This window comes from Neoarius graeffei, chromosome 27 (assembly GCF_027579695.1).
Source record: "Neoarius graeffei isolate fNeoGra1 chromosome 27, fNeoGra1.pri, whole genome shotgun sequence".
Classification (NCBI taxonomy): Eukaryota; Metazoa; Chordata; class Actinopteri; order Siluriformes; family Ariidae; genus Neoarius; species Neoarius graeffei.
The window spans coordinates 21,198,975-21,226,296 of record NC_083595.1 but is presented as its reverse complement, the minus strand read 5'-3'; the positions used below and the strand labels follow the sequence as shown (position 1 = coordinate 21,226,296).

The following is a 27,322-nucleotide window of genomic DNA, read 5'->3' as shown; positions in this document are numbered from 1 at the left end:
TAAGACAGTTGAGCAACTAGAATCCTACATTAGACAAAAATGGGTTAACATTCCTATCCCTAAACTGGAGCAACTTGTCTCCTCAGTCCCCAGACGTTTACAGACTGTTGTAAAGAGAAAAGGGGATGTCTCACAGTGGTAAACATGGCCTTGTCCCAACTTTTTTGAGATGTGTTGCTGTCATGAAATTTAAAATCGCCTAATTTTTCTCTTTAAATGATAAATTTTCTCAGTTTAAACATTTGATATGTCATCTATGTTCTATTCTGAATAAAATATGGAATTTTGAAACTTCCACATCATTGCATTCCGTTTTTATTTACAATTTGTACTTTGTCCCAACTTTTTTGGAATCGGGGTTGTATTTCCCATCAACATGTTCTCAATGGTGCAAGAGTAAAAGTTCTTCAGCACCCTTGGTGGAAGATGAAAGTATCCAAGAAGTCTTCGATGGAACAGATGCTGGTGGGCCTTCCTAACCAGGATGTTGATGTGGCAGGACCATGACAGGTCTTGCATGATGTGAGCACCCAGGTACCAAAGGCTGTCCACTCTCTCCACTCTGTCCTGTTGATGTTGAGGGGCTTGTAGTTCCTCTCATGCTTTGTGCAGAAGTCCATGATCAGCTCCTTTGTCTTGCTGACATTTAGGAGGAGGTTGTTGTCCTGGCACCAGGAGCTTCTTCCCAAGTTTCTGACCACCTCCAGGTAGGCCTCCTCACTGTTATCTGAGATCAGGCCTACCACAACAGTGTCATCAGCAAACACGACAATGGTGGTGGAGTCTGATGAGGCTATGCAGTCATATGTGTATAGAGAGTACTGCAGGGGGCTCAGAATACAGCCCTGGGGGGCTCCAGTGCTGAGGGTGATGGAGGAGTTGTGTGTCCCCACCCTTACTGCCTATCTGAAAGAAAATTGAGGATCCACTGACACAGTAATGGGCTGAGTCCCAGATCCTTCAACTTCATGAAGAGCTTTGAAAGGGATTACTGTACTGAATGCAGAACTGTTGTCCACAAAATACATCTTAACATAATTCCCCTTCCTGTAGTCAAGGTGGCTGAGAGTTGTGTGCAGAAGATATGTGATGGTGCACAGGCTCTCTGGACCCTACCTGAGACGCCCTCAGGTCCTGATGCCTTCCTCATGTTCACTCTTCTGAAGGCATTTCTCTTGGCATGTTCTGTGATGATGAAAGCAACTCCCTCATCAGCACTCTCCATGTTGCTATTCAAGTTGCTATTTACTTTAGCTGCAGTTGCGAAGCAAGCATAAAAATGTTCAGCTCATCTGCCAGTGATGTGTCCACATTTGTCATTGTGGAGGGTGTTTTTTTTTTTGTAGTCCATTATTGTCCTGAGTCCCTTCCAGAGGCTTCTCGTGTCTTTGCTGTAGTTGTAACTCTAGTTTGCGCCCATAATTCTGCTTTGCCTCCTTCACTGTTCTGCACATGTTGCAAGATGCAGCTTTATATTTGTCCATGTTTCTGGTAGCAAGCCCTGCCTTATAGGTGGTGGTGCATGATCTCAGATTGTCATGGCTGGTTTTATTCACCCACAGCTTCTGATTGGGAAACATCTTGATGGTAGTTTTGCAAACTGTATTGTTCACTAGTTTCCCAATAAATCCCACAATCACTTCCATAAACATGATAATGTCATCAGAGCTGCACCAGAACATGTCCCAGTCTGCATCATCCAAGGCATCCTGACGGATGGCTTCTGATAGGGCTGTTCAGTGAATGACCACCCTCACAACCAGGTCTTCCTGTTCCAGTTTGTAAACAGGAATGAGAAAGATGGCGACATGATCAAGTCCTCTGCCACAATAAGCACAGCATCCCAGTCATTTATCATGTGTTGAATGAGGGCCTCATGTAGCTCACACAAGGCAGTGTCCGTGTCCACCTGAGATGGAATATAAACAATGCTGACTATGACTGAGGTGACTTATCATGGAAGATAGAAAGGGTGACATTTGATGGTCAGAAGTTCCAGGTTGGGTGAACATGAGTGTGTGAGAGGAGAAATGCTCACACTAGCACATCATTTATTATTCACCATCAGACACACACTACCTCCTCTTGACTTCCCTTACTCCATTGTTCTAGCCAGATGGTAAACCGAGAACCCTGCCAGCTGTATTGGGTGGTCCAATACCACTGGGTTCAGCCATGTCTCAGTGAAGCAGAGAAGGTTGCAGTCCCAAATGTCCCTCTGGAAATTGACTTTGTCCCTGAGGTCATCAAGCTTGTTCTCGAGCAATTGTACATTGGCTCTCAGGATACTGGGCATAGGTACACAATGTGCATGAGCCTGTTTCTGATGCCAGCTCGTTTTCCCCGAGGTCCTCGCTTAGGGTTGCGACCTTTGTTCTCCCTCAAGAACTCCCTTGGCCAGGCTGGGTCCGGAGTTAAAAACATCGGTATGTGAGTAGATTTTTGATGAATAAGGGTATTAAATAAGGGTATTTCTATCATATCTAATCATTTTTGTCATACTGAAAAAAGTTTTTTAAAATATCTAAAAACAACCAGCTGAATAACTAAATAAAGCAAGCAAGAAAGTAAGTGTGGTTGGAGCAGTTAGCACAGCAGACTACTCACTGGCACCATATTGAACATGTTGAACACACTGTGTGCTCTAATTTTTATTTTTGTGGTTTGTTTTTCAATATTTTATCTACAACCCCAAATCAGAAAAAGTTGGGATGGTATGGAAAATGCAAATAAAAAGAGACAACAGTGATTTATAAATTTACTTTGATGTGTATTTCATTGCAGACAGTATGAACCCAAGATATTTAATTTTTTGTTTCAATTTCATTTCATTTGTTAATACATCCATTCCTGCGTTTCAGGCCTGAAACACATTCCAAAAAAAGTTTGGACAGGGCAATTTAGGGCTACTCATGAGGTAAAACAATGATCATGATGATAATCATGATTTGGTACAATCATATCATTATATCCAGGAATGGCCTAATAAAAAATATTTAAAAAAAATAATTATATCCAGGAATGGCCTAGTCTTTGAGGAGTAAAAATAGGCTGAGGATCTCCAGTTTGTCAAAAAACAATGTGTGAGAAAATTATTGAAATTTTTTAAAATAATGTTGCTCAATGAAAGATCAGAGGGATTTGGCAATATCACCCACTACATTGCATAAGATCATTATATAATTCAAAGAAGCTGGAGGAATTTTGGTGCATAAAGGGCAAGGGCACAAGCCTAATATGAAAATGTGACAATGATGACCCCGTACTGCTGCACACCTAAGACATGTTTGCAGGAAGAGTGGGAAAAAATAACACCTGGAACACTTTAACACTTGGTGTCTTCAGTCCTTCAACATCTTTTAAGTGTTGTGAGAAGGAATGTCAACATTACCAAAGTGGTAAATGCCTTAATGTCCCAACTTTTTTTGAAATGTGTTAGAAGAATTTTATTTGAAATGTGTTTATTTAAATAAATTAAATAAATAAATTTAATGTAGTAAAACACTTAATAATGTGCTGCTATATTGTTTTGAGTTCAATACAGGTCAAATATTATTTAAAAATAATTATTTTCAGTTTGAGGCGGCATGGTGGTGTAGTGATTAGCACTGTCGCCTCACAGCAAGAAGGTCCTGGGTTCGAGCCCAGCGAAAGGCAAGGGCCTTTCTGTCTGGAGTTTGCATGTTCTCTCCGTGTCTGTGTGGGTTTTCTCTGGGTGCTCCGGTTTCCCCCACAGTCCAAAGACATGCAGGTTAGGTTAATTGGTGTCTCTAAATTGACCGTGAGTGTGAATGGTTGTTTGTCTCTGTGTCAGCCCTGTGATAATCTAGCGACTTGTCCAGGGTGTACCCCACCTCTCGCCCATAGTCAGCTGGCAGGGTTCTCCACGAGGGGTTTTAGAGGTGCGGGCTGCCCCCCTTTCTGTGATTCCCACCCCCGTTTAATTTCTGCCGCCCCTTTACAAAAGGAAGAGACGTCCCTTTGTTTTCTTTGTGACAGATAGCCTTTCTCTGTTGGAGTACCGACAACGCGACAACACCTGAGTGTGAAACTCATTTATCAGCAATTAGTTTAGTCAGTCTGACAATTATAGTCTAAGAAAAGCGTTTCACACTTCGGCGTTTTTGACACATTGTTCTTGCGCCGGGAGATAACACGCCTTTATAATAACGTGTGAATCGACACCAAGTTCGAGATAACTGATTGTTATTGTCAGCAGAGAAATAAAGGATAAAAACAAAAAGTTCAAAGTTGGTGCGGCAAGCATGATATTGCCTATAAAACCGTGAGGATATAACCTGGCTGTCAGTGTTACTGTAGAAGAGGGAGTGCTACTGTAGAAAAGAGGAAAGCAGGTAATTTTGAGTTAGTTTCTTTCAAATATAAAAGCATTTTGTGCAACCATATTTTAGAGATCATGTTAGGCTGTGTAACTATTACAATGCATTTTGCTTGAGTCTGTATGAATGAGTTTAAATTACAATGTCATTTTTCTTTTTTATCTTCTTAGACTGTTAACTGGTGAACATGGATGGAGCAGTGTAAATATAGCCATAGGGCAATGTAAATATACACTGAACAAAAATATAAACGCAGCGGTCCATATTTTATGAAATACAAATGTTCAGATAGAAATTCATTTTCATTTTTATTTTCCATGTGCCCGAGCCCAGTCCAGACGAGAACGTCGTCGCCCAGCAGTCAGGTCCAATCCTCGATGAGGTCTACGTGCATGGAGGCCAGCTTCTCTGAGTCGGTTTCTCACAGTTTGACTGCTGACCCTGCGATTGTGTCTCCCCATGGTCTCATCTGCGGTCCGTGTTGCAGTCCGGCACCGATCACGCAGGTGGGTCAGACGGATATGCCGGTCTTGTGCTGGAGTGGTGACACGTGGCCTGCGTGCATGTGGCATGTTGTCTGTGGTGCCATGCTGCTGAAATCATCATCGGAGGCGGACTATCATGGAATTATGCACCCCCAATTGACGCCCTACAGCTCTGATGGACATTCCAGCCTGCAGCATGCCAATGGCTCGTTCCCGGTTGATTCTAGTCATCTGTGGCATCTTGACATTTGAACATTTTTGTCATTTTAGGGTGGCCTTTTATTGGCCCCACATAAAGGATGGTCATGACATGCATTACTCAGTGAAATTTTTGTCTGCAATGGTCACACCCGACTGGATCATGGATTATCTCAAGTCTGGGCACTGCTCAGAACTTGAGTAGAGGGACTTTTTTTTTTCCAAAAAATGTTTACTGGTATGCTATACTATCATTTGATGTGGGCAGAAAAAAAATCAGTATCGGATGTACAAAATAAATAAAATCTTTAGGTGCTGCGTTTATATTTTTGTTCAGTGTAGTTAAAACAACATCTTTTCAATGTACTTTACTCTCTAAAAAAAAAGTTTATTTTTTCCAGTGGTGCCTGCAATTACATTTCCATTTCAAACAGTGTCAGCTTTTGTGGAGCAGTGTGAATATAGTTAATACAAACACTTTTCTGTACTTTTCTGTTCTTTTTTTGTAGTTTACTAAATAAAAAAATATTTTTCCAGTTCCATTTCAAACAATGTGTCTGAATATGATGTGTGTGTAATGTTTGATGTATGATGTGTTTTGTACCAGTCCAATTGATTCCTCTATTCTAAATGATTACTATTGAGAGTATTTTATGCAAATTTTATGCAAATGATATATGTAAATTTATGCAAATTTGTTTCAAGGTCATCCGATTGACCCCCACCCCCCTATATTTTCAATCCGTGGAGAACCCTGAGCTGGGATAGGCTCCAGCTTTCCTGTGATCCTGTACAGGATAAGCGGCTACAGATAATGGATGGATGAATGGATGGATATTTTCAGTTTGAATTTCAATTTCAACATACTGTCCCAACTTTTTTCGGATTTGCGATTATATTCCACAATAAGTATATTAATTCAACATCAACTCTGTTATGTACATTGCTATGGTTTGCAATTTTTGAATAATTTTAATTCAATTATATGTTCAACTTTGATGTTAACCTGTTCGAGCAAATGACATGTGGTTAACCAGGCAAGGCCTCCCATTTTTTTGTGTGTCAAAATAAGGAAATTGTCAACTATTTTACCTGTCACCTAAGTTACCCAGTAACATCTGGGGTTCTCAAACTTTTCTACTTTAAGGACCACCTATTCATATTTGTAACAAGTCGAGGCCCATTAAAAAAGATCACCAATTATTTTGGCTCATCTGTTCCATTAGAATCTCATAATCTATTTGAAAGTGTATTAATAGAATACAACATCACTTCCTGAGATGGATGAGAGCCCAGGAATTAAATAAATGCAATGAAAAACTATTTTTAATTGTAGGTATTATATTTGAAATGGTATGTATGTGCCAGAAGCCAACTTAAAACCATGCACACAGGGCATTCTCAGTCAAAAGGGATTAATGATCCAAAAGTGGAGTCTGGTCGATCATTTTTGCCTGGGTAAGTAGGCATTTTTGGGCTTTGCATGCATCTTTGCGATGGTTGCTAAGATGCTGCAGGTTTTAGCATCAGGTGTAAACAAACCACATCCGCTCGGTTCTCAATCCTCCCTGCTCTTCTCTTCCAGCAGGCATCATGGAGGCATTCCAGATCCATGTAATTTACCCACAAACGTATTTATTTACTGTATATGAAGTGCAACTGAGATTGCATCCTCTGTTGATCTGTTTCCATGGTAGGCAAACTGGTGGTTATCCATATCAATATGGGGATGTTGGCCTTGATGTAAGCTAGTACAAGCCAGTCAAAGCACTTCACAATAATTGGTGTCAGAGCAAATGGGCGATAGTCATTGAGATGCCTGACTGATTGCTTTTTGGGCATGGAGAAAATAGTGGTGGATTTAAAGCATGTGGGGATAACAGCCTGTTACAGGGACAAGTTAAAGATGTTTGTGAACACCCCTGCTAGTTGGTCAGCACATGACTTCAGTGTGCGTCCTGGCACCCTGTCTGGTCCTGCTGCTTTGGTGATGTCAATCTTCCTCAGAGTGGATCTCACCTGATGGCACTGCAAGACAAGTACAGGCTCTTTCCTGGATGATATTGTTATTTCAGCTTTTGTTCTGCTGGCATAGTTATCAAAGCACCCAAAGAACTGGTTCAGTGTGTCAGAAAGCATTGCATTATGGCTGGTCATTGAGGTGCTACTATTGTAGTCTGTTATGGCTTTAATACCTCTCCTCGTGCTGTGGTGTTTGTTGTTAACAGAGGTGGAAAAACTGGATTGACAAAGTAAAAGTCCTGCTTAGGTTTTCCTTCTGCCTGTGCTCTCAACACAGGTGATTTCACCAATTAGCTCATCAACCTGGCTTAGGGGATGTGGTAATTGGGATCAGCTGGTTCATTGAATTGGCTGGAGCAAAAATGTGGCAGGGTTTTTACTTTCTGCACCTGGGTTTTTCCACCTCTGGTTGTTAACAAAGTGGCCCTCAATGCATTGCTGGTATCTTTGCTTGGCTTCTTTAATGCCCTTCTTCAGTTCTCTCCAGGCATTACCGTAAGCTAGCTTGTCCCCTGACCTGGAGGCAGCATCCTGTGCCCTGAGCAGAGACCATACATTCTTGTCAAACCAGGGTTTTTGGTTTGGGAACACCTTGATGGTCTTGGTGGTTAACATAGTAGCAGTGCAGAAGACTATGTAAGCTAAAATAGATGAGCTATATTCCTTCAAGTCTGTACTCTGTGCAAACAACTCCTGCTCTGTATTTTCAAAACAGTCCTGCAGTAAGGAAGTGGATTCTTCACTCCAGACTTGGACAGTTTTAATAGCTGGTCATATTCTGCAGATTAGAGATCTGTGTTACTGTATTTGATCACTCTAATGACTCACAGTTCACACCCAGCTAGCAAGAGAACCATGAGTGAAGTGGTTTACTGCTTGCGTTAGTCTACAACTTTAATCAGAGAGACAGGTTACACAGTGACGGTAGGCTTGACTCAATGCTATCCCAGAAATCCTTCCTGTAATATGCAAATTTGGCTGTCCAATCAGAGGCGGCCAAATTTGCATATTACAGGAAGGATTTCTGGGATAGCATTGAGTCAAGCCTACCGTCACTGTGTAACCTGTCTCTCTGATTAAAGTTGTAGACTAACTCAAGCAGTAAATCAATTAACTTCTCTTACTAGCTCTGCTTTGCAATAAAAAAAAAAAAAAACACCATTGGTACAAAGCAAGCCCATTCACTTTTTTATGCTGATCAGAGAATTACAATGGTTTCTCATGTGATAAAAATATGTGATTCACGATTAAATATTTTAATTGCTTGACAACACTAATTATTATTATTAGAGACACTACATGCTGAATTCAGAAACAAGGTAAATAATAATGAACGTGAGCTGTAGATATTTATGCTCAAATCCACTCAAAGTAGGGGGCGGGGCACCATCACGCTGTGTCAAGACAAGAACTTTCCTGAGAAATAACGCGAACGTCTGCATCATGCGGGATTTGCGGGCGGGGGCGGGAGCGGGACAAAATATGGCAGGCGCGGGTGGGGGCGGGAGCGGGACTGAAAATCATAATGTTTTTGCAGGCGCGGGTGGGGGCGGGAGCGGGACTGAAAATCATAATGTTTTTGTGGGCGCGGGTGGGAGCGGGACTGAAAATCATAATTCTTTGCGGGCGGGAGTGGGACTGCACAATGCGGGTGCGGACGGGGGTGGGAGCGGGACTGAAAAATCCGACCTGCGCAGACCTCTAGTCTGTAAGATGGAATCATTCCCAGTGCAATGTGGTTGGATAGGCCAAGGTGTGGGGATGGGGCAGCTTCATAAGCTCCTGGAATATTGGTGTAAACCTGATCCAGAATATTCTTGTCTCTGTTTGGGAAATGTACATTATTGTGCAGTTTGGGCATTACAGTCTTTAAATTTGTGTAATTAAAGTCTCCTGCTACAATCACAGCTCCCTCTGGATATGCATTCAATTGGCATCATGCAGCTCCTCCAGAGCTAACTTACGTAGCATTAGCCTGTGGTGGAATGTAAACAGCCATGATAAAGACGGCAGTAAGCTCTCTTGGCATGTAGAAAGGTCTGCATTTGAAAGCCAGATATTCAATATCATGGGACCAATGTGACCTAATAATGTCCATAGATGTGCACCAGTCATTATTAATGTATATGCACACCCCTCCACCTTTGCTCTTACTGGAGTCGTTAGTTTTGTCTGCTCAGTAAACAGAGCAGCCTGCTAGCTAAATAGCTGCATCAGGGATGCCGCAATCCAGCCAAGACTCTGTGATGACCATTACACAGCTATCCATGCAGTGAGCGGTAATCCTCAGTCATATTTTGTCCATCTTGCTGACCAGTGACTGGGAGTTGGTGAGGAAGAGACTCAGCAGGGATGGTCTGTGTGGGTTAGCCCATAGCCTAGCTTGTACACCAGCTCTTTTGGCTTGCTTTTGCTTCCTTTCCTTATGCCACCTCCAATGCCTCATGGGTGGAATGATGCTTATTCCACTGGGCTTTTCAGTACACAGGATCTCAGGTGGGATAGAGTACAGGATTTTGGAGGTGTAATCCTGACATAAGTCTCTGATTTTAAGCATTTTGGCTCATCCATAATACAGAGATCTGCTGAGTGCTTGAGCATACTGAACAAGTAAACATAACACACATAAAAAAAAGAAAAAAAGAAAATATGCTGTATAACTAAGAGCCCCGAGCTGCTGAATCTGTTCACACAAAAATCTTGACTCACAAAAAAATCTTGGGGTTACCAAGTTTCCAATGCCACCATGAGATGCCACTTTCATGCCAATCAATTACTTGGAAGGTATGCCAGAAAAAAAAGCCTTTTCTGTCAGTTAACCACAAACATAAGTGCCAGGAGTTTGCAAAACGCTACTAGAACTTCGACTGGAACCATGTTCTATGTTCTAATTTTTAAAAATGAAGCTTTTTGACAATATTGTAAGTACTCAAGGTGGTTTTGGTGTAAAAAGAAGGATGACTATAATGAAAATAATAAAATACTGTAAAATATGGTGGAGGTTCTGTGATGTTTTGGGGCTGTTTTTCCTCCAAAGGCCCTGGAAACCTTGTTAGGGTACATGGCATCATGGACTCCATGAAATACCAGGACATTTAAAATCAATCTGGCTGCTACTGCCAAGATACTAAAACTGGGTTATCATCGGCTCTTCCAGCAGGACAATGATCCAAAGCATATGTCCAAATCAACACAAAAATGGTTAGCTGACCACAAAATCAAGCTTCTGCCATGGCCATCTTAGTCCCATGACCTGAACCCCATTGAACACCTGTGGGTTGAGCTGAAGAGGAGAGTGCTCAAGAGAGGACCTAGGACCCTAGATGATCTGGAGAGATTCTGTAAAGAGGAATGATCTCAGATGCCCTGCTCTGTATTCTCCAACCTTATAAAATGTTATAAGACAAGACTCGGTGCTGTTTTACTGGCAAAGGGAGGTTGTACAAATGTATTAAATGCAGGGGTGCAGATAACAGTGGTATGTGTTTTTTTTAATGAAGGATTTGCTTTTCTCTGAATAAATTTATTTCAATTAAAGATTGGCTTTTTCTCATTTTTTTCAGTTTGCAATGAAGCTACTCCACCAAAAGGTGGATTTTTTCTACCATTTTTACTAATCTTTACAAGTGGAACCAATAATTGTAGAGAGCACTATTATTTCAGGATGTCAAAAATGTTCCATGTTGTTGTTTTTTTTTTCAATTCCAAATATATAATTTTAATATCTCATCTCATCTCATCTCATTATCTCTAGCCGCTTTATCCTTCTACAGGGTTGCAGGCAAGCTGGAGCCTATCCCAGCTGACTATGGGCAAAAGGCGGGGTACACCCTGGACAAGTCGCCAGGTCATCACAGGGCTGACACATAGACACAGACAACCATTCACACTCACATTCACACCTACGGTCAATTTAGAGTCACCAGTTAACCTAACCTGCATGTCTTTGGACTGTGGGGGAAACCGGAGCACCCGGAGGAAACCCACGCGGACACGGGGAGAACATGCAAACTCCACACAGAAAGGCCCTCGCCGGCCCCGTGGCTCGAACCCAGGACCTTCTTGCTGTGAGGCGACAGCGCTAACCACCGCACCACCGTGCCGCCCCCTAATTTTAATATTAATTTTTAAAATATAAATATTTTCATTATTTAAAGATAAGTAGTTTCTCTAATTGTTTTGAATCTTTTTTGATCATTGTGTGTCATGAATGTTAATAAAATCCAAATGTACCTGTCCAAACGTAGTTGGCTGGTGGTTCTCAAGATGTCCACCACTCCTTCATGTCTAAGCTGCTCACACAGGATAGCAGTGGCAATGAAGCAGCCAGTGCGGCCAATTCCTGCACTGAGAGGAATTGTGCAGTAACCTTAAATAAGTTGTTGTAAATAATAATAATAATAATAATAAATAATAATAGTGTATGCCAGAACAGTGATTAATAAAAAACAAACTCATCTTAATAAATCTCAGAGAATACTGACAAGAACAATAATACATGAAGTGGACAAAAGTTACAGAAATCAATAAATTACTTCAGTCAGTTTATATCAATTCCCGACAAATGATCTGGTCCATTCTTTCTTTAGAATAGCTTAATATATTCTGTGCATTCTGCCATATAATTTCTGAAATTTGTATCGTGGAAAATATCCTGTTATACCAATTTCAGGAATTATACAGAGGTGGACAAAGTACACAACTTTATTACTTAAGTCAAAGTACGAGTACAGATCCCACTGGCCAAATGTTACTCCAATATGGTACAAGTGAAAATTGTACAGTCAAATTTTTACTTAAGTACTTGCTTTTCAAAATACTTAAGTACTAAAAGTACATTTTCTGTCAATGCATTGTTGTATTATTGCCACAGCACTTACAAAACCTATGCCTCTGAAGCAACTGACTGGATTTACTGACTAGTTTGTAGAACCTGTCGAATAAACGCCTGGTAGAATGTCACAAAATGAAACATAATTGAACTGAAAAAGAGCCATTGTCATTTTCATTTTAAAAAAAATGGTAACACTCCTCCCCACCCCCACAAAGCAGCATGGTAGTGTTCTGACCCAGCTCTGGCAGTATGTACACATGTGTACGTTAATCAGGAAGACAGTGGAATAGCTGTAAATGCAGCTTGCTCAGAAAATAAAAATGAAAATCCAACCTGCTTAAAACCCAGATCCACACCTCGAGCTTAATAACTACCCAGCAGCAACACTGCTTTAAGCAAGACCAATAAAGTGCCAAACCATCATCTGACATCAAAACAAAAAATTCCAGCAATTTTTTGTGACTGACTAGTACAATATTGTTCATCTCACAGGTCTCATGTGCATGCATGTATTCATGCACATATGAATCTGTCTGTGGAATCATGGTGGTTTAAATGTTAAGCTAGCTGGTCAGTGAAGCTCCACCTGACATGCTAGCAAAATCTTTTCAAACTAGAAATCATATTGGGTAGCTAACATTACTAGGGGAAAAAATGATTTCTACATTTTGTTTATTTGGCAAGATTATGCTAAAACATTTCTGAAAGCACTTCAGATAAGTTAACATTATTCATGTTGGCATAACTCCATTTTTACATGCTAACTAACAGTGTCCAAGTTAACTAGCTATGTGTTAATGTTAGCCGTGGATAAGGCTATGGCAACTTGGTGGGCAAATCCATAGAAAGCCATTTGACTAACCAGACTGCATAGCTATTGCAATGTCGCTGGCTCTAAAAGCACATAAAACTTAATTGCAAGCTTTCTCTTGGAATAAAACATTTTCATACCTCAATATGCTTCTGCAGGTCAGACGGCAAGTTTTTGTAGGCTATGATGTGCTCTGTTTTAAGCAAACAAAGCAAACATTTAAAACAAAATGAATCTTTAACCCTTTCAGAAAACTGAAACATGGGTTCTAGCTACAACCATGAGTGCATGCATTCCCCAGAAGAATTGCCTCCTTCCATTCTGCCATCAACTGATTGTGTTCAAGTAATGCTGCAGAGAAATCACTGATGTTGATTTTATCCAGTCTGTGGATGTGACCTGACCCTAATGATTACTGATAGGCTGTCTCAGTGTCACCTGCGAAAAAAAATCATGTTTTAGAAAAGAAAAAAAAAACATCTATTTTCAAAGCTGCTTCATAGTAACAAGTAACAAGGACCTTGATAGAAATATAGTGGAGTAAAAAGTATGATATTTGTCTTTCAAATGTAGTGAAGTTAAAGTCATAAATTGCCAAAAAAAAATACTCAAGTAAAGTACAGATACTCAAAAAGTGTACTTAAGTACAGTACTCAAGTAAATGTACTTCTTTACTGTCCACCTCTGAAATGATATGACAGAAGAGAAGGGTGCACAAGGGAGAGCTGAGGACCCTGCATAATCTGGAGAGATTCTGTAAAGAGGAATGATCTCAGATGCCCGGCTTTGTATTCTCCAATCTTATAAAATTTTATAAGAGATGACTCAGTGCAGTTTTATTGGCAAATGGAAGTTGTACTGTACAATGTATTAAATGTAGGGATGCTAAGAAAAATGGCACGTGTTTTTGTTGAAAATAATTATTTTCAATTTCAACAAGGAAAATCCTACAAAGGATTGATTGCTTTAGTATACATGCTTACTCATCAAAACTTTTAAATAAATAGTCCTGGCCTATTATGCAAACAAACACAGCAGCTGTGAGATGTACTTATTCCCAACAAAATTAATTGCATTTTTAATATTTCGCAAGAGATTCTGAAAACATCTTTCTATTTTCATCAAAAGTACTGTACATAGGTCTTGATCAGAAGCATGGTCAAATGGGTGGCTGCCACCCTTAATTGTAGAAAGGTTTCAGGTTTTAAAAAATCCCTTGGATTAGTAAAACAGCTATGAGGCGAATATAATATTGTCATTAAATCCTGGTCAGGGTCATGAAGGTTGTAACACCTCCATGGACACACATATTAAGCTAGATGGTGTACATATACTGTATATGAGCAGGATCCCAGAAGTAGAGTTCCCAGTAGTAGTTGGTGAGCTTGAGTTACTATTTACCTTAAATACCTACTTTAATATTAAATCCAAACACAAATTATTTTAAATATTATTGACCTGAATTACTGAAAACTGAACTACTGAATAAGGTTAATGATACAACAAAATCCATCCACCCATACATCCATTATCCATTACCACTTATCCTGTGCAGGATCACGGGCAAGATGGAGCCCATCCCAGCTGACTATGGGCGAGAGGCAGGGTCAAGGTCAAGGTCAAGGTTTTTTTTTATTTGCCATTTGTGCATAAACCAACAGTTCAGACACATTGGAATTTTTGTGCAGGGCTCTCTCAGAGTCAACAGTTTAGGAAATAAAACACTATTTAAAAAAAAAAAAAAACTATACAATACAATGTTAGGAAATAGAACACTATAATAAAAAATATAAAGCACTATACAAAAAGGTGGTAATATATATAAAATTAAAAAAATACAAGTATTAAACAAAAGGGGAGGGCAAATGTTAAATAACAGTAATAAAATAAAAGGCTAATCCTGAGTGCTGTTCCTGGATTATGAAAAGAGGGGAAAGTTATATGGAAATATTGCAAATTTTGGGAGGGGGATGAGAGTTATGTGGGGATATTGCACAGTTAGAATATTGCACATTTATCAGAGGGTATATAACACATAATCCTATTTCACAGATAATAAGATATCACATATTGCATATGACAAGTGAAGTGAGATAGTAATGGGTTATTGTTACACTTATTCAATAGTTTTGTTTTGCCATCAGTCTGACTGTGGCAGGGAAGATGCTGTTGAAGAACCGTGTTCAACTTGTCCAGGGTACACCCTTGTAGGCACAGCCACCCATCTAGAACTACAAATCCCATCAACTAACTTCCACGATGACCTATGTCACAGCTGGGCGGGATCACCTACGTCACTTCCTCCATGACTCTATAAGTGACCCGGAAACTTCCAGCTCAGTCTCTCTCGTCGGTGGACATTCGTGTCATACAGACATAAAGAGATAACCCTCCGTTCATCAGAACGCCCAAAATCAAGACGTCTGCCTTTCAAGAAAAGAAGAACCAGCGCACTTTCGTATACCACTGGCCACGGTAAACTACTTAAGTTGCGCTGTCTTACTCATATTGAGTTACAACCGGTTTTATTTGTATTATAAGTAACGTTATGACTGCCGCCCAAGCAGTTAATTAAAAGTTAGAAGCGACCGGATTCCTTCTGACTTAATCACTGTGCACATTGTTTGAGCAGAGACTCTTCCTCACGAACGACGAAGCATCGGACCAAGAATTATCTGCTTTTTACAGAAGCCTCCACGAGCTCTGTGAACCCCCCGAAACTTCGGGATATCTGGAAGTAAGGCTGGCATTTGGGCAGATTAATCTTAGGAATTAGCTTTATGAAGTAGTGTGAATTTAAACTCAGGAACTGTTTAATTGTGCACACTGATCTTGTGTTCTATATCGTTTCTCTCAGTTGTTCAAGAAGATAGGCTGTTGCATGCTTTTCTCTATCCTTTCCAACACCTTTAATTTCATTATTACACATATTTTGACCTCATCAAGATTTCAGTGGATTTAGTAATGTTATAAGCTAGTGAATTAGCAATAACAACCAGGGCTAATTCCTTTGTCTCGAGGGACCACGAGGCGATTGTCACCTCCCCCAAAACACACACACACACACACACACACCTTAGATAACATTCCAATCCCTGATTCATTCCAAACTTTACAGCGCATTCTCCTGCACACATATTCAAACTCTCTCTCTCTCCTCCTCTCCACCTTGCGCTCCCCCCCTTTTTCACAGTGCACAGCCACACATGGGACACACCCTAAGAACTCAGTCGCTTGCTTAGCAGTAAAGAGGAAAACATCTCCTCCTCTCTCTGCCTTGCACCCCTCCCTCTCTCTCTCCTCGCTCACACACACACACACACACATGCTCTCACACACACACACACACACACACACACACACATGCTCTCACACACACATACACACCTCACTGTATATATCGATGTTGAACTTATTGAATGTATTTTAAACTGCTATTACCCATTTTTATCATTGTTATAATAAATTCAATTATTCTGTTAAACAGTGTGTCTGTTGTTGCTACTATATATTTCTGAAGTCACACAATCTCAAAGAACTCCAAAGTGTATATGAGTGCTATTGGCTGTCTATGTAATACGGTAAGTAATACATTATTGCTGCATCGGTAGTGATCATAATAATTTGGAATATACCATAATCTAGCTGTTTGCTAATTTATCATTAAACACCAAAATTAATAGTATTATTTAATGAGACTGATTTTAATGAGACTGATTTAATGAGACTGATCACATAAGACCAATAGCACCCACACCCTGGACAAGTTGTCAGATCATCGCAGGGCTGACAGATAGAGACAAACAACCATTCACACTCACATTCACACCTACTGTACAGTCAATTTAGAGCCACCAGTTAGCCTAACCTGCATGTCTTTGGACTGTGGGGGAAACCGAAGCACCCAGAAGAAACCCATGCAGACACGGGGAGAACATGCAAACTCCACACAGAAAGGCCTCCATTGGCCACTGGGCCTGAACCCAGAACCTTCTTGTTGTGAGGTGACAGTGCTAACCACTACACCACCATGCCACCCTACAACAAAATTATTTAAGAAAATTATTTTGGAAATAAAGAAAGTAAGGGGGTGGTACAGTGGCGTAGTGGTTAGCACTGTTGCCTCACAGCAAGAAGGTTCTGGGTTTGAGCCCAGTGGCCAACAGGGGCCTTTCTGTGTGGAGTTTGCATGTTCTCCCCATGTCTGTGTGGGTTTCCTCCGGGTGCCCTGGTTTCCACCACAGTCCAAAGACATGCAGGTTAGGCTAATTGGTGGCTCTAAATTGACCATACAGTGGTGCTTGAAAGTTTGTGAACCCTTTAGAATTTTCTATATTTCTGCATAAATATGACCGAAAACATCATCAGATTTCCACACAAGTCCTAAAAGTAGATAAAGAGAACCCACTTAAACAAATGAGACAAAAATATTATACTTGGTCATTTACTTATTGAGGAAAATGATCCAATATTACATATCTGTAAGTGGCAAAAGTATGTGACCCTCTAGGATTAGCAGTTAATTTGAAGGTGAAATTAGAGTCAGGTGTTTTTCAATCAGTGGGATGACAACCAGGTGTGAGTAGGCACCCTGTTTTATTTAAAGAACAGGCATCTATCAACATCTGATCTTCACAACACATGTTTGTGGAAGTGTATCATGCCACGAACAAAGGAGATTTCTGAGGATCTCAGAAAAAGCGTTGTTGATGCTCATCAGGCTGGAAAAGGTTACAAAACCATCTCTAAAGAGTTTGGACTCCACCCATCCACAGTCAGACACATTGTGAACAAATGGAGGAAATTCAAAACCATTGTTACCCTCCCCAGGAGTGGTCAACCAACAAAGATCACTCCAAGAGCAAGGTGTGTAATAGTCGGCAAGGTCACAAAGGACCCCAGGGTAACTTCTAAGCAACTGAAGGCCTCTCTCACATTGGCTAATGTTAATGTTCATGAGTTCACCATCAGGAGAACGCTGAACAACAATGGTGTGCATGGCAGGGTTGCAAGGAGAAAGTCACTGCTCTCCAAAAAGAACATTGCTGCTCGTCTGTAGTTTGCTAAAGATCACGTGGACAAGCGAGAAGGCTATTGAAAATGTTTTGTGGACAGATGAGACCAAAATAGAACTTTTTGGTTTAAATGAGAAGCGTTATGTTTGGAGAAAGGAAAAACACTGCATTCCAGCATAAGAACCTTATCCCATCTGTGAAACATGGTGGTGGTAGTATCATGGTTTGGGCCTGTTTTGCTGCATCTGGGCCAGGACAGCTTGCCATCATTACTGGAACAATTAATTCTGAATTATAGCAGCAAATTCTAAAGGAAAATGTCAGGACATCTGTCCATCTCAAGAGAAGGTGGGTCATGCAGCAAGACAACGACCCTAAGCACACAAGTCGTTCTACCAAAGAATGGTTAAAGAAGAATAAAGTTAATGTTTTGGAATGGCCAAGTCAAAGTCCTGACCTTAATCCAATCAAAATATTGTGGAAGGACCTGAAGCGAGCAGTTCATGTGAGGAAACCCACCAACATCCCAGAGTTGAAGCTGTTCTGTACAGAGGAATGGGCTAAAATTCCTCCAAGCCGGTGTGCAGGACTGATCAACAGTTACTGCAAACGTTTAGTTGCAGTTATTGCTGCACAAGGGGGTCACACCAGATACTGAAAGCAAAGGTTCACATACTTTTGCCACTCACAGATATGTAATATTGGATCATTTTCCTCAATAAATAAATGACCAAGTATAATATTTTTGCCTCATTTGTTTGACTGGGTTCTCATTATCTACTTTTAGGACTTGTGTGAAAATCTGATGATGTTTTTGGTCATATTTATGCAGAAATATAGAAAATTCTAAAGGGTTCACAAACTTTCAAGCACCACTGTAGGTGTGAATGGTTGTTTGTCTCTATGTGTCAGCCCTGCGATGATCTGGCGACTTGTCCAGGGTGTACCCTGCCTTTCGCCCACAGTCAGCTGGGAAGGCTCCAGCTTGCCCATGAACCTTTACAGGACAAGCAGTTCCAGATGGGTGGATGGAAAGCAAGGAAACTCTCTCCAGCTAAAATGTATACAGTGCTCAGCGTAAATGAGTACACCCCCTTTGAAAAGTAACATTTTAAACAATATCTCAATGAACACAAACAATTTCCAAAATGTTGACAAGACAAGGTTTAATATAACATCTGTTTAACTTATAACGTGAAAGTATGGTTAATAATATAACTTAGATTACACATTGTTTTCAGTTTTATTCAAATTAGGGTGGTGCAAAAATGAGTACACCCCACAACAAAAACTACTACATCTAGTACTTTGTATGGCCTCTATGATTTTTAATGACAGCACCAAGTCTTCTAGGCATGGAATGAACAAGTTGCCGGCATTTTGCAACATCAATCTTTTTCCATTCTTCAACAATTACCTCTTTTAGTGACTGGATGCTGGATGGAGAGTGATGCTCAACTTGTCTCTTCAGAATTCCCCATAGGTGTTCAATTGGGTTCAGATCAGGGGACATACGGGTCCTTGGCCACTGAATCACTTTCACCCTGTTCTTCTTCAGAAATCCATCAGTGGCCTTAGATGTGTGTTAAGTCATGTTGAAAAGTGCATAACGACCAAGGGCACAGAGTGATGGTAGCATCTTCTCTTTCAGTATAGAGCAATACATCTGTGAATTCATGATGCCATCAATGAAATGCAGCTCCCCGACACCAGCAGCATTCATGCAGCCCCACATAAGAACAATGCCACCACCATGTTTCACTGTAGGGACCATGCATTTTTCTTTGTATTCCTCACCTTTGCGATGCCATACAGTTTTGAAGCCATCAGTTCCAAAAATATTTATCTTGGTCTCATCACTCCAGAGTATAGAGTCCCAGTAGTCTTCATCTTTGTCAGCATGGGCCCTGGCAAACTCTAGGCGGGCTTTTTTGTGCCTGGGCTTTAGGAGAGGCTTCTTTCGTGGACAGCATCCATGCATGCCATTCCTCTGCAGTGTCACAAGAAATAGTCACCCCAGTTTGGCTTTCTACTTCTTTAGATAACTGCAGTGAACTTGCATGCCGATTTTCTTCAACCCTTCTCATCAGAAGACGCTCCTGTAGAGGTGTTAACTTCTGTGGATGACCTGGATGTCTCTGTGAAATGGTTGCAGTTCCATCTTTCTTAAATTTTTGTACCATTTTTGCTACAGTATTCTGACTGATAAGTAAAGCTTTGCAGATCTCCTTGTAGCCTTCACCTTTGTGGTGTAAAGAAATTATTTTCTTTGGGGAATTCTGAAGAGACAAGTTGAGCATCACTCTCCATCCAGCATCCAGTCACTAAAAGAGGTCATTGTTGAAGAATGGAAAAAGATTGATGTTGCAAAATGTCAGCAACTTGTTCATTCCATGCCTAGAAGACTTGGTGCTGTCATTAAAAATCATGGAGGTCATACAAAGTACTAGATGTAGTAGTTTTTGTTGTGGGGTGTACTCATTTTTGCACCACCCTAATTTGAGTAAAACCTGAAAAAATGTGTAATCTAAGTTATATTATTAACCGTACTTTCACGTTATAAGTTAAACAGATGTTATATTAAACTTTGTCTTGTCAACATTTTTTAAATTGTTTATGTTCATTGAGATATTGTTTAAAATGTTACTTTTCATTTATGCTGAGCACTGTAACTGGTCAATGAAAAGAAAGAAATACAGTCAGTGGAATTAAGAAAGTACACCCCCTTCGATTCTATGTTTTTTTTATTTATTAGAGCATAAATAACAATTGTGTGGTCCTTACAAACTTCTATAAACAAACAAATAACCACAGATGACAACAACAAATTTCAATATGTAGTCATTTTTTGCAAAAAGTAAACCGACATTTAGAAACCAGATCAGAAAAAAATAAGTACAATAAGAGTAATTCAGTAATGTACAACTAGCTTTAGCAACAATAACGAGTAAATATTTTCTGTAGGAGATTATGTCTCTTGTTTTAGAGGAACTTTGCCTCACTCTTCCTTACAACATTGCTTCAATTCATTGATGTTTGAGAGCATTTATTGATACACAACTCTCTGAAAATCCTGCCATAGCATCTCAATGGGGTTCATGGCTAGGGTTCAGGTCTGTGACTTGGCAGTCCTAACGCCTCGATTTATTTCTTCTTTAGCTTTTCAGATGTTGATTTGCTGGTGTGCTTAGGATAATTGTATTGTTGCATGACCCAATCTCAGCTCAGTGTAAGCTGCTGGAGAGATGGCCTTACATTTGTCTCAAGAATATTTTGGTATAAAATGGAGCTCACTGTTGTCTCAATGACTACAAGTTTCCCAGGCCTTGTGGCTGCAAAACAAGACCAAATCATCACCCCTCCTCCACCATGCTTGACAATTGATATGTGTTGGTGGTGATATGCTGTGTTTATTTGTTTGTTTGTGCATGCCAATCATACATGGTGCATGATGACCGAACATCTCCACCTTGGTCTCATCAGTCCAAAGGATATTGTTTCAGAACTTTTGTAGTTTGTTCAGATGCAATTTTGCAATCCTAAGGCATGCTTCCATATTCTTTTTGGAAAGAAGGGGCTTTTTCTTAACAATACTTTCTGATTGTGCTGTCCTGAACATAAATATTTAATGTGCTTACAAAGGCCTCTTGATCCCATGATGTAGCTCTTTGGTTTTTCTTCATATGTTGAAGTATTAAACGGTCTGACCTTGGACTGAATTTGTTGGGATGCCCACACCTGGGAAGATTCACAACTGCCTTGAAGGCTCTCCTTTTGTAAAAATCCCTCTCAATGTAGAATGGTCAGTTTCAAATTGTTTGGTGATGACCCTTGCCAGATTGATGGGCAGTAACAATTGCTTCTCTACAGTCATGACAGATGTCCTTTCTTTTTGGCATAATATAGACACCCACACTTGAGTGCTCCAGAACACCAAAGTGCCAAACGTTCATAGTTTATAGAGGTAGTCACATTTATTGGTAATAACTAATCCTATGCATTTCATTAGTAACATCTGTCTGCTAATTACTCTCTTAATGATTGTGGAAGGTTTTTCCTACCTTGTTTTTGAATGTTGGAATATTTGAATATTTGAATATTGAATTTGAATATTTGGGGAAAAAAAGGCTATGTATCGAAATCTGTTGTGTATTTTGTTGCAACCTGAGATTATTTGTTTGTTCATAGAAATTGGTGAGGATCCAACATGTTATTTGGACACTGATTTAAAAAAATAAAAAAAGAAATAGAGGAAGGTTTACTTTGATTTTCCCATGACTGTGCAGTTCTTGAACTGAATAGTCAGTGGTTATCTATATACAGCTACAATTTCCAGTAGGCCTAAAAAAAAACCAGACTGAGGCATTTCATTATGACTGACTACTGAAAAGCAGGGTTCAACAAATCACAATTGCCCAAATGTCTGAGGAAAGTAAAATACGCTATGTCAGGAGCACAGAATGAAAATGAAAAATTACTTGCCTGGTTGGGCAGGATCATATTTTTGTCTGGGACCATGTATTAACTGAATAATGTAATTGTTGATTTATTTTAATGTTTAACCTCTAGTAATGCAAACAAATGGTCTAATCCAATTGCTCTATATATTTATGTTTGGGAGCAAACTGTCGCTGACACAGCTGCTCAGAGATGTTTCTCAGTTTATTGTGGGGACTCCACCTCTCCACTTTGTGCACATGGTGCCTCAAGTCATGTGTGATGGAAGGAGACAATATGTCTAACCTGATGAACCATCTGATGCATGTACTGCATGTACAATTTGTACAAATAATTGCAGGAATTGAAGGTGCACATGATGATCACATAAATAAATTGAAAATAAGATTCTCTAAATGATCGCTACTGAATGATAGAGATATTTGTTTGAGTTGTTCTTGAAACTGGTACAGGCGGTCCTGATTGCTACTCGTACTTGTCTTGGTGAAGTTAAATCCTTCACAAAGTCCTTTGTGTCAGTAAGTGTTTGCTCCCAGGTCAATCCATGAGGCAGAATCTCCTAGATATCTGTGAGGCAGAATCTCTTTGGTGGCAGAGGTCTGCATTCCTCGATGATACTTTTTCAATTCAACCTCCTTCTGTACAGACAGATCAAAACCTAACACCGAACTTTGTCCATGGTCAACTTATTCACAGTATTTCCCATCCTGAATCTAGCTAACAGACTAGCCTGCTTGTAAGTTTAGCTGACCTAAAGTTACTGTACATGAGGCTAGCTGGCAGCCAGACACTGTGATGATAGTGCTTAGGCCAGTGTTTCCCAACCACTGTGCCGTGGCACATTAGTGTGCCATGAGAGATCATCAGGTGTACCATGGGACATTATTCAATTTCACTTAATTGTTCTGAAAATTATTTATTTACTGCAAATAATTTGTCTTCGTTCGTCTATGCCAGCGACGTATAGTGACCGGCAGAACAATTAAATACTCTTCCAATAGATGGCAGCAGGTAGCTAATTAACCTGTGTATCTACCTGTTGCCATTCAAACAATAGAATTAGTGATGCTTCGGGTGTGACAGCGGTGATAGCGATAGCAGGGATGAGAGTGTTCCGCTTTTCGGCGGATTTCCGCTTTTTCTGAGTAAAAATCGACCTTTTTATATTATGCCAAATCCTTTGAGATTTTTTTTTTCATTTATTGAGGGGGTTTGGTGTATGTTCCTTCGTGATACTCAAGCGTAATTAATTCCTACGACGATGTACCATGTTTACATTTTCGCTATCTTTAGTCTCGCTAAGTCTCGTGGTAGAATACGTGTTATCTACAATGTAATTGAACAAAACATCGATGGCGAGAGCATGATAGCCAGTCATAACAGTTCTTACAAAAGAGAGGACTGACAAGCTTTTTTCTTTGGCCAAAAAGCTGAAGAAGTCGAAATGATCAAATGAAAATGAGAAGTGACTGTGAACTATAAATAATTGTATAAAGTGTACATAGACATTATCCCATAAACTTAGCATTTGTTTGATTTAATACATTGAACATGTATATGATAGATAGTCAGTAAATCTGAATTAATGCTGACAGTTTTGAAAACTTAAATATTTCAAAAGACTTCTTGAAGAAATCATATGCAACTAATGAGGACATGGGGAGAAAAGGTCAGTCACCCTAAGAAATTTTATTTAATATATGAACATTTTGATAATTAATAGAACTTAAGTTTAATGTGAATTTAGTTTGTCATTTTTGTTGATCATAAATTATAACCATACCCTTGAATGTAGAATGTGATTTTATTTTGAATTCAAACAATACTCCTATTGATTTGAAACATATTTTCATGTAAATATATAAAAAAGACAACAGATTTTTTTTTATCTACTACAGCTCTGATTGCAGGAAAAGTAGTTTCAGGGTATCTGCACATTTTTCAAGTACAAATTTAAAGACTTTTAAGACCTTTTCAAGACCTCTAAATGGAAAAATTAAGACTGTACCATGACAAAGAAAATGATAAATACGACAACTTAAAACTTTTCTGCAATAGTTTTTTTACAAACCTTAAGAAGAATGCACACAATTGGTGAACAACAGGGTGCATCAATGGCAACTATTAGGCATGCAAACAGCTGAAGCAAAGTCGTGTGTTCTGGGCCTGCAGAACTACTGTAGCAGCAAGGAGAAGACTGGTGTTTACTGGAGAAAACACCATGAATCACTTCAAAAACGAAAATAATAAACGGCAAGTAGAACCAGCTGAACAACCTTAGCTGGCATTATTTCAATCCCCAAAGATTATCTTTGATGATGCGTGATTTTGTGTCTGACAGCAAAATCAGTCTGAGTGTCATACAGTATACAGCTGGCTGAGGAAGTTCTCGAGTATCTTCTGCATTATAGCAGGTAACAGCATAAACCTGTTTATGCAGTCATACAATCATCAGAGCGTTACATTAAACACAGAAAAACAACTGTCACATTTCATAACCATTATCAATATTTATCAATGTGTTGTAATAACTAAACTAATTATCATCAGTGCAATTGTTATATCTATGTTCATTATTCAAAAATAATCATTATTATCTATAATCCATGAATAATTGTTTGTATTATTATTATTATTATTATTATTATTATTATTATTAATAACTATTTTTAATAATAATTTTAAAAAATTAACTCAATTTTATAACATTTTAATAATCACTACTTATTAGCTATATTAATTAATAATGAATAGCGTAGAAATTATTATAATTAAGTATTATTACTAATTAATTAATAAGCAGTGATTATCAAAATATAATTTAATAATAAGTAGTAATTATCATCAACTACTAAATTATACTAATAAATAATAAGTAGTGATTATTAAAATGCTATAAAATTGAGTTCTAAGATTAGTTAAAATTATTATTAAAAAAGTAGTTATTATTATTATTATTATTATTATTAGTAGTAGTAGTAGTAGTAGTGATACAAACAATTATTCATGGATTATAGACAATTTGTTTTTAATAGTGAACATTGATAACAACTGAACTGATAATAATAATAACATAAACAACAAGTATTACTACTAGTATTGTTGTTTATTATTATTATTATTAGTAGTAGTAGTACAGTTATTTTATATCAATGTTCACTATTTAAAAAAAATCTATAATCCATGAGTATTTGTTTGTATTCTACCAATTACTACTTTTAATAATTATTTGTAATAATTTTAATAACTTAATTTTATAACATTTAATAATCCCTAGTACTTATTAATCACTAATTCATAAGTAGTAATGATTAATAATCAATAATTACTATTACTACTAATTATTATTAATGGTTGTTAATATTATTCTTATTATTATATTAAAAACACTGTTGTAGACGATAAGTAATAAAACTAAAAAACATTTTGTGCAAATTATTTATATTGTACTATATTTAGAATTATTGTATTTTCTGGAGTTCTTTTTAATTGAGTTTTGAAATAAAGGTTGTTTATATATCTATATTAAACTTAGTACAATAAACAATGTTAATTATGTAAAAATAATGATGCTAATCATTATTATTTAGTAGTAGTATTTCCTATAAGTCCCATTTTCCACCTGACTCTTGTGCGCATGCGCGAACCCCCCTGCGTTTCACTCCGGAATGCTTGACCTCTAACATACTGTACACGCGCGCGCGCCTCGTGTCCGTGAAAAACCAGTTTCCCAGTCCGCCGTGTCCCCAGCGCTGCGTTATCATCTTTAAACACATTTGTGTGATCCAGCGCTTTTTATCGCAAACGATTCTTTTCCTTATTTTGGGGGTATTTGTCATCCCCCAACCACTTGTCGTTAAACAGACATCTTCCCATAATTATCAACGCTTTCTAGCGCCCGCGTAAGCTACCTACGCATCTCTCACTCTTCACAACCACCGCACCACACCGCACTTCCTCCAGTAGCCTCCTAACATTAGCTCTTGATCTACAGAATGCATAGAAGATGCACAGAACCAATGCTGCTCCCAAAAGCTACGCTGGTCACTTTTAAAATTAAGGTTAAAAAAATACCCCAAACCGGATGGAGACATTTCACTCGTTCGGTCCAATATTAAATTTAATACCTCCCTTTTGAAAATTCCAGTCATTCCAAACAATTTAAGACATTTTTAGGCCTTGAAAACTGAAAGTTGTATTTAAGACTTTTTAAGGACCCGCGGAACCCTGAGTTTGTAAGGCCTTATTTTTCAAAATTTTCCTGGGGGGGTATCCCCCCCTCCCCGTTGGCTTTGGCTTTATATATATATATATATATATATTGTTAGGACTAGGACTGTTTTGGCCTCTAGAGGCCGCTGTTATTTCCTTTTCATGTCGTGTTCATTTTGGCCTCTAGAGGCCGCCACTGTTCCTGTGTTTTGAGTTTGTGTTAATTGCCTAATTATCTTCACCTGTGTCCTTAATTAGTTTGTCTATTTATACCCCTGAGTTCAGTCCTCTTGTCACGGAGTCTTTGTGCTGTTATGTTTATCTCCAGTTTCCTTTGTACTGTGTTTTTTGATCTTCTTAGCTTTTGTATTTTTGCACTTTGCTTTTCTTTTGGATTATACTCTTTGGTTTTTTTTTTTGTCTTTTGTTTTGCCCTGTATATAGTGTATATAGTTTAAATAAACCTTTTGATTCTTTTTCTACTTCCGCCTCACGCCTCTGCATTTGAGTCATCCCCCTGGTGGCCTAGTGGGGGTTTGCTGGATTATCACACCAACAAACCAGGTTCGAATCCCAGCAAAACCCTAACAGAAAGACTCCGTCATGACCGACTCAGCAGAGGCTGCTTCAACTGTCTACCCGGCCAACCTTCAGGGAATTATGGCAGCTTTGACACGCTTCGGAGCGACCATGGACGCTCATGGACGTACGCTCACCAGCCAACGTGAGGCCCTCGCTCGCCACGAGGAACTGCTTCAGCAAATTGGGAAAACCCTGGCACAGCTGACATCTCTGCCTGCATCTCCTGCTCCTGATCCAGTTCCTGCTCCTGATCCAGCTCCCACTCCTGCTCCAGTGCCTCCTGCAATGCTGCCTTCTTCACCTCGCGAACCCAGCCTTCCTGCACCACAGAGGTATGACGGCAAGCACAGTGAGTGCCGAGAGTT

At 39.2% G+C, this 27,322-nt stretch overlaps 1 protein-coding gene across 1 annotated transcript in view; it reads right to left on the bottom strand.

The window, feature by feature from the left end:
• ptpn5 (protein tyrosine phosphatase non-receptor type 5) overlaps positions 1-27,322 on the bottom strand; it is a 418,366-nt gene that overhangs the window by 75,884 nt on the left and 315,160 nt on the right. The window contains exon 11 of the mRNA XM_060911789.1: positions 11,279-11,392. Coding sequence (XP_060767772.1) covers positions 11,279-11,392 — 114 coding nt within the window. The remainder of the gene's footprint in view (positions 1-11,278; positions 11,393-27,322) is intronic.